At 32.3% G+C, this 8555-nt stretch overlaps 1 protein-coding gene across 2 annotated transcripts; it reads right to left on the reverse strand.

The window, feature by feature from the left end:
• Positions 1 to 245: 245 nt before the first annotated feature.
• On the reverse strand, positions 246 to 3754 carry LOC105158177 (pectin acetylesterase 8). 2 transcript variants are annotated; one of them, XM_011074950.3, is made up of 13 exons: positions 3540 to 3754; positions 2995 to 3116; positions 2831 to 2913; positions 2438 to 2567; positions 2261 to 2340; positions 2069 to 2155; positions 1810 to 1934; positions 1639 to 1699; positions 1488 to 1541; positions 1327 to 1404; positions 937 to 1042; positions 640 to 785; positions 246 to 559 (listed from the first exon to the last, which is right to left on the reverse strand). In XM_011074950.3, exons 2-13 carry the CDS (start codon positions 3110 to 3112, stop codon positions 431 to 433), a joined length of 1197 nt encoding a protein of 398 aa, XP_011073252.1. In that variant the 5' UTR covers positions 3113 to 3116; positions 3540 to 3754; the 3' UTR covers positions 246 to 430. The 2 variants fall into 2 exon arrangements, with proteins under 2 accessions (XP_011073252.1, XP_088733833.1); XM_088877707.1 differs by lacking the exon at positions 3540 to 3754 and having other exon boundaries at positions 2995 to 3139.
• Positions 3755 to 8555: the final 4801 nt, after the last annotated feature.

The raw sequence follows: 8555 nt of genomic DNA on the forward strand, positions 1-8555 counted from the left end.
CAAAGAAAAGTTGCGTTAAATCACGCCAAAATCTCATTGAAGGGTGGTGTAATTATCCCTCAATCTTATAATCTAAGTTGGAAAAACTAGCTTTGCCGACTTGATAAAATTTAAACTTTTCTATGATACTGACCCGAATGAAAAGCTGCCCCTCAAACATGATCTCACATCTTATGGGTGACAAAATCATCTTGCAAGCTCTTAGAACTTGAATGTTTAACAAATATAGGCTCAGACAAAAACCCTTTATGCAAATCGATTTCATTTATTAATAATGTAGTAAGAATAGATAACCTCAAGCACACAGTTTCTCTACAATGGTTGTACATTTTCCATTATTGTAGAAACCTTGATAAATGGTGAACTCTTTGTTGTATATATTTTCAAGTATATATATATCCAAAAGAATCCCTCCCCTTGCTGCTGTAATCTATACCAATGGATACTCTTGCTGATCAAAAACGCGGTTATGACAAGTTTTGTCACAAGGATATGGGCAATCAATCTTCTGAAACGGACTTCTGTCGTAAAACCAGTCTCCAACTGCTTTAGCAATTGTCTGTATGTAGAAAAAGTACATTTTTAGCATCCACAACAAGGAATTCTGATTGTCGAAAGAAGAAGAGAAAAGTAGAGAACCTTGTTATATAACAGGGGAGAATCGCCCCTAAACCATGTTTCCTGCATCTCAGTTTGGCAATGCGCGTAGCAGCCGTTGATGAAGTATCCTCTTGATGTGGACGAGCCTAATCCACTCAACGCGTTCAGAAACTGTAATCTGAATTCTGAAAAACACAAAGACTAGTTTAACGTTCGGACCAAGTGTTCCTTGAAACTAATAACTTCCTTTTTTCTGTCTTGAGAATCGACATGTAGAATTTTGATGTACGAGGTTTTTGCATGAGGAGATGAAGCAGTTGTGAGCATTGTCTTAACCTTGCATGGTTTGGAGTTGAGTGGTGGAGCATTTAACTATATCAGTCTTGCAGTCATGCCAGAGTCCATGCGGATCAGCTACACCAGGTGCCAAGATATTCTTAATCTGGGAGAGGTACGAGAATTTTTAAAATCAGTCAAGAACTGACAGTGAAACTGAACAAAAGAAACATCAATTCATCATGTCGTATGTATAATGGAATATCTAAGGGCAACATGAAAACATTTGTCCCATGTTCAATCTGTTTTAAGCCAACTGACCAAAGAGCAATGTATTTGCTGCACATTATGTATCGAGTACATGACAGTGTCTATGATATGCATGACTTCATATAAAATATGAGAACAGCTGGAGATATTGGCAATAACCTAAGATAGATGTATGCTGACCTGCCAAGAATCATAGGCGGCATTTACAATGAAAAGAGGTGTTCGAATGCCTTGTGCCATGTTTTGTGGGAAAAAGCACTGCAAATTTGTAAGAATTCATACACATGAGATGAGTTCTTTATTCACACAGAAAACAACAGTGTAATGAAAATGACTCCTACCAGACTCGGTTTCATTCTCGAGGTGCATGATTGGGGTAAATTCTTTGCCGATCCCTGCACCCAAGTCAGTGAAGAAGTTACAATCAGAGGTAAATTCGGCTTCAAACATTGTTTTTTATGACAAACGACCTAAAATATACGACTATCTTACATGTGTTGTAACAACATCGTTATAGAAATCTTGAATGTGGGGAGCTCCAGAAACATCCTTCCTGTTACGGTGATAAATGACTTGGGCTCAGCCGAAAATGAGAGAGCGATTGTTCTTGCAGTGTATATTGTTATATCTTCTTAGATTATAAGGCGACTGATGAAAGCTTACGCATTAATAAAAAAACCAGCGTCTGAAAAGCACTTTACTTTCGTGCCCACGGGAAGAAGAGCCTTGAAGTTATCACAGTGAAGGATCGATGTTAGTCCGCCGGCTGAACAACCAGACAGAATCGCCTATATAGGAAGTCAAGAACTGCTGTTATTGACCAGAACAAGCAAAGCATTTCTGTTTCTTAAGGTTGTTGATTAATGCACTTATTTGAAGGAACAATCACAAAGAAATAAACCAAGAAAATAAAAAGAAGTACATTTTCAGCATTCTTCATTCCTTTTGCCAACAAGTCTTCAATAACAGCAACAAATACCCTCGCGCCTCTGTAGTAAAGTTTGGTTGCCTAAGACAAATCAAAAAATTCATGTGTATTAGAACAACATCGGATGGATATAGTATTTCACAACGAAAAGCTTATACTTTTAATAAAAGCAACTAACTGGCTTACAGGATCAACTACTTCTACGTCACCCGTAAACGACGCCCCATCACAGTATCTGACCTTGATCCTATTCCAGTTATAGAAATCTGGAAGTTCTCGTTAAGACCATGTCATTAGTTAAATTGATCATCACGAGTACACAGCTACATGTGAAGGCATGAACGTACGAAGTCTGAAGCATACCAGGATTAAACTGCGGCTTGTTGCTAAAAATCCCAGAAAAAGCAATCTGTTTAGCCATCAGTTTTGAGGAACCTAGTCGGGTTTTGGTCCGGGCAAGGCAAGTCGTCACGTTATTACACCATCCTCCTCCCTACTCTCCGACAGTGGTGAAAGAAATCAGCTCATGGATTATTCAGAAAATAGGAAGCCATTGTTCCATTCAAGAACTATTAACAGCCACTATCAAGGCTCTCAAACTAAGACATCAATTTTAACTTTCAACAATTCAATCCAAATCATTTTCTTGCACATTCAGAAAAATCAAGACAAAAGGTCTCATCGGTCCTAAGATCAAAATTGTATTACTACTTCCTTATCCTCGCAAACGGTCTGAAACGGGACAACAGGACTAACCTCAACATGAACTAACCAATTGTTAATTCCTGCTCCAGATCCCTTATCAATGTGATATGCGGGCGGACTCCCATCCAAACAAACTGCAAAATTACAACACAGAAACATAAATAAACCAAAACATAAACAACTAATCCCACAAGGTTATCTGTAATAATCTTTACCTGCACCCTTTGCCACAGCGCTCTGAACATAAGTAATATCAACAAAGAAGCTCTCAGTTCTCAGCACAATCATCAGACAAACCACAAATACAGACCATTGCTGTAATCTTCCATTCATGTTTCTGTCCATTTTGAAAATCCAACAATCACAACTTGAATATGAACTGAAAAACTCAAGCGGACAAAACATTTCAACTCACAAACAACATAGGACTCCAGATTAAACCAAAATTCAAGTTCTAGAAATCTTGTTCTGTAAACACAGAATCGAAAAGAAAGTTTTCAACTTTTTGACCCATAAATAAGAGGAACTTTTTTCCCTTTCTTGGAAACAAAATTCATGTAATAAGATTATTATTTCTTACACACGATTCTCTTTCAGTATAGATCTTTGTCAGCAACTTATAATGCCAAATCAATGCGACAAAAGAACTACAAATACTGTTAATTCTTCTGACATTATAGTACTAAAAATAACTCTAAAAATCATTGAATGCATAACTTAAGAACACAAAAATCTAAATCTAAATGCTTCAGACACGTACCTCGAATGGAAAAATCTTTTAATTAAGCAAAGCCCAGTTCAAGATTTCTATATCTGGAGCTTAAAACAAGCTCCAAACTACAAAATAAAAATGACAATAAAAAGGGTGTTTAACTATAATAACAGCTTTGTGAAGAAATGCGGTTTGTAATAATATTAAAAAATGGGTAGAGAATCCAAGAGAGGCTACCGACACTTATTCTTGTGCAAGAATTGGTGTTTTCATTGTTGGGTTTATATATAGGTTCTTTATATGGGTTGGAGTGCCCAGACCCGACCCGTATAACATGGAGGCCAATGACATTAACGAATCTTATCGGCCTACGCGCTCTGCATTGATTAAGCAAGGTGGACGACGGATGGCAAGTAGAGTAATTGAGAAGAAGTGAGGTTATTTGCTATGTTGTCGGATTTCATTTTTTATTTTAAAAATTTTATTACTATCTTTTATTCTATTTAATTTCGTGAAAATTCATATGCAAGAATTCTTGGTCTAGAGTTATGATAATCTATATTAATACGAAAAAGGAAGCTCTACTACACTCATATGACGATTAATGAGACTACCGAATTAAATTTTTGGCTAGTCACAATTTGTCATTCAAATTGTGATCGTTTTTATATTTTGACATCTAAATATTTTTTTTTGTCAACTTATTATTTCAGTTTTGTAAAATTCTTTAGTTTGTCATTTATAACTGATTTTTAACCAAGTTTTTTTTTCAAAAAAATATCCCATGCGCAACATGTGACATTTTTCCAACATGTGAAATTTAAGGGTTATGAGATGTGATATTTTTCATATATGCACAACATGTGACATTTTTCCAACAGAAAAATCAATAAAAAGACGGTCATATATGACAAAGTGCAAATTTCACAAAGTTGATATCGTAAATTGATCACAAAAAACAGTTTTGATGGCAAAGAGTAAAAACCAAACATAGTTCGGATAACAAAATGTAATCTACCCTTAATTTTTTGTGAAGTAAAAAATGTTCTTCAAATGATAAAACAATTAATTTATTTCTGATGAAAAACGCATAGGTCCAATGATCTAGACAATCGTTCAAGACTTGAATCGAAGCGAATGCAAATCCTGAAGGGGAGACATGCAAAAAAGGCGTTAGCACTCCGATGCTCAAGTTAATATTAAATTTGAGAATGAATAAAGCCAAAAAGTAAATAAGTGTGATTGAAAATTGAGATATGGTGAATAAAGTTGGTGAAAAGTACAAAAACACGTGACAATATGCTTGTAGAGTGCTTAGAGAATATTTAGAGAGTGAGAGAGATGATTTAGAGAGTAAGAGAGTAAGGGTGTCGTCTAGAGAGTGAGAAAGGTCTTAGAAAGGTGTCCAGAATGTGTCCTTCGTATAGAAGAGTTAGCCTGTATTTATAGGGGGTGTCCTCCTGCGATGGGGTTCTACACGTTTTCTTTATTCTCGGAGAGAAATGGATAAGGGCTATTTGAATACGTTATGATCTATCTTTATCTTCTGTTAGGTGTGCTTTTGAATGTTTATCTCCGAGTTGGGGGAGATCCTTCATCAGTGAGGACTCCTAACCGTTAGGGAGTTATAGCCACCAAGGAATCCAGGGCTGGGGGGAACCTCCCTCGTCCGCAAGGAGTCCCAATCGTTAGGGATGTCTTTCTTGCTAAGGTTGATGTGTAACTAGGGTAGTTGCTGACCTCTGAGCTGATGAGGTGCCACGTGGGAGAGTGGGCTGTCACGTGTGTGGCTTTTTAGGCCGAATATTTTGGTGGGGTTTGATCATAGTTAGAGTTGGGGGATGTTCTGGACCTCCTCCCTTTGTCAATCTGTTCTCTAAGGAACACCCCCCAAGGCCGTTTGCCAAGTCCCCTTGGGCCTGTTAGGATATTATAGGCCTCTCGTTTCTTTCTTCTTTTTGGATCACTTGGGCCTCTTTAAGCCAAACTTAATTTTATGCACATCAATTTCAAATTTTACATGAATTGATAATTCCTTTTTCTTTTTCAATATAATGTAGTTTATATATTTTACTCTTATTTATAATATATTTTAAAGCGTGATAAATTATTTATTGTATGCATGCTGGAATTATGTGTCGCAACAGCTAGTATAAAAAAAATAAAGACGTTTGCATTCACAAACGACGACTAATGACACCATCATACTAATTCTTAAGTATAACAATTATAACCCTAATTAGATCATTAAAAAATTAATTATAATTATAATTTTTTAAAAAAATAATTTTACATTATTTTAATATAATTACATCACTTAGTTTGATGCATTAATTTATATATTTTATTTTAATATATATCAAATTTCAAAACATAGATAATATTTATTATATAGACGTAGGTATAGGGCGGCACGGCTAATTTTCAATTAAAGTGGATTTCATGGACTTGATTCAATCAATAAATGTGAGTTTTATATTATTTATTACGTCAACTTAATACAATGAGAATGCGACATAGTTTATCTTAATTGTTTAATTTAATTTATCACTATATAATATTATAAACAAATACATTATCCTCTTATAGAAAAATAATAATTTATCTTTTTATATTTTTGAAAATAAAATAATTTATCTTCCTATTTTATTGACCAGCTCGATTCATATCTTATTCTTTCTTTCTTTTTCAGTTTTGTAAAAACCAATTACAATTATATTTGAATATTAATTATCAATATCATATATAATAAATTATTAATTAATATTAATACAATATACTAACAATTATTATTAAATTAAATTAATATCCACGCATTCATGAACTCGCACCCATAAACTAATCAAATATCAAACTAATTTGATATATAATAACAATTCCAATTAAAGTATACATTTAAAAAGTAATAAACAAGAACCACAAAATACAATTAAAGTATATTAATGCATATATTACTAAAATTCGAACTCATAATTTTTTAATTGCATAATTCAATTTTAATATTAGAGCGAAACGCCTTAACTATATCAAGAGATTTAGTATTACATTACCAATCGGGTTTTCAATACATTTTATAAGATATTTGAAAACTTATAAAATTTGATAATTTTTCTTTTTAAAGATTAAAAAATAAGATGTTAGAAACTTATAAGCTCCTTTAAAACACCCAAAGTTGCTCTTATTTTTAACATTTTAATAAATTAATTCCTGGTCGTATTAATTAATAAATTATAATTATATTAGTAATTTTTTATAAATTTCATAACATTTCAAAAGCTTATTTTTAAAATAAATCGAATATCTTATAATCTTAAAAAATATCGTATAATAAGATATATAAACTCATAAAATATTTTAAATAAATTTAGCCAAACGCGGTCTTAATCAATTATTCAAGAGAGAAAACATTGTTTTATACTATAATTGGAACTCAATTACCATTTAATTTAACTATTTACAATAATTTCTCAAAGTCGTGTGTAATAATCTAATGCATGTACACCCTACACTTGGAAATGAATTGCATCAACAGATAGATAGATGCATTCTCCACCATCAATTTTGCATGGGAATAAATGATTGCAATGATTGATGGGATGAACGCGGCATTGATGCCGGTGGGTTGTTTAAGGCGTTGTGGTGGGCGCTGCACACTGTCCTTTCCCATTTGTATGAATCGCACTTCAAAAGTCGCTTTTCATTTTCCTAATTTTGGAGCTATGTATATTATTCAAATCTTAGTAAGATCCATTTCAGCTATATGTTATTACTTGAAAATATTTTAAAGAATAATTATATTTACGCCCCATATTTATGATGTATTTACACAAATAACTTCTATTTTCTCTATAATTATAGAATTTATCATTAAGAACAAAAAAATATGAGTAGTTTATGAAATGACGACGATGTTTTGTGGAAGTGTATGTGTAATTTTTAAAAAAATAAGGATAATTTGTGTAAATAACGTTGATATATTTTATGTGTATGTGTAATTATCCAAAATATAGGGATAGTTTGTGTAAACATACCATATTTCATAGGGTGAATGTAATTATCACATATTTTAATTAATCAAATTTCATTTCCATCATATAATAATTAGTAAAACATAGAAGAATAGTCATATATTTAATATAGAGTTTTAATACAATAATTAATTATAAAATCATATTATAATTTTATTCGTAATTAAATTATATATTCAAATTTGATTAGAGCCACATTATTAAAAAAATACCCTTCCATCTTTTTTTTTCGTGAAGTATAATTTCTATGAAATTAAACATATAAAACGAAAATACACATTGGGTAATTAAATCCACTATTATGACTTTTTTTTTATCTAAAATATAATAAAATGGAATAATATCAAATTGTATGAATTATATCATATATATCAATAAAATTCAAATTTTCCCAATAATATAATAAGTAATATTAATTTATATTTTATCCCCGGATGGCATAAGATTCTCATTCCATCGACATGTCTCTCTAACACAAGAATCAACTAAAGTAGTAGTTTAGACATCATAATCATAGTATTAATTAATTAATTTTATATAGTATTTTACAGATCGGGAAAAAAACATCACTATTCCAATGTCTCCAATCCTTAATTGGTTTGACGTCCTACGTACTATAATTTACTCGTGTTATATCCTTAATTATAACCAACTTGGGCTTTCACGAGTCCACACTTTCGTGTAAGAATGAGACATTTTAATACTAAATTCTCCCATTGCAGGTAGAAATTTGTCTCTAATACATTAGTTCGTTTTTGTTTACACCAACAATATCTATTTAATTGACCAAGTTAAGATCTCATAACTATATGGTCATGTGCTTGAATCACACTAATTTTTTAAAGTCAGATTAAATATGCATTTAATACTGTGTCATTAACAATCTGCAGATGGATTCGATCGTAAGAGAGCTTCCTCAAAAGAGGAACCCCTACAACTCCAACCATTTTTTTGTAATTTTAAGTTATAACCTATTTGATGTCTGGAAGTCTAAACGACGACTAATAAGCTAGGTCATAGCCTATGGTCCTATGTT

The sequence above is a fragment of the Sesamum indicum genome, linkage group LG1 (assembly GCF_026168435.1).
Source record: "Sesamum indicum cultivar Baizhima isolate 11 linkage group LG1, ASM2616843v1, whole genome shotgun sequence".
Taxonomy (NCBI): domain Eukaryota; kingdom Viridiplantae; phylum Streptophyta; class Magnoliopsida; order Lamiales; family Pedaliaceae; genus Sesamum; species Sesamum indicum.

Coding starts and splice junctions, on each gene's coding strand:
- LOC105158177 (XM_088877707.1), bottom strand. CDS start 3,124: ATGGACAGAAACATGAATGGAAGATTACAGCAATGGTCTGTATTTGTG. Junction 2,914..2,994: donor CGCTGTGGCAAAGGGTGCAG/GTAAAGATTATT, acceptor GTAATTTTGCAG/TTTGTTTGGATGGGAGTCCG. Junction 786..936: donor TCAACTCCAAACCATGCAAG/GTTAAGACAATG, acceptor TGTGTTTTTCAG/AATTCAGATTACAGTTTCTG.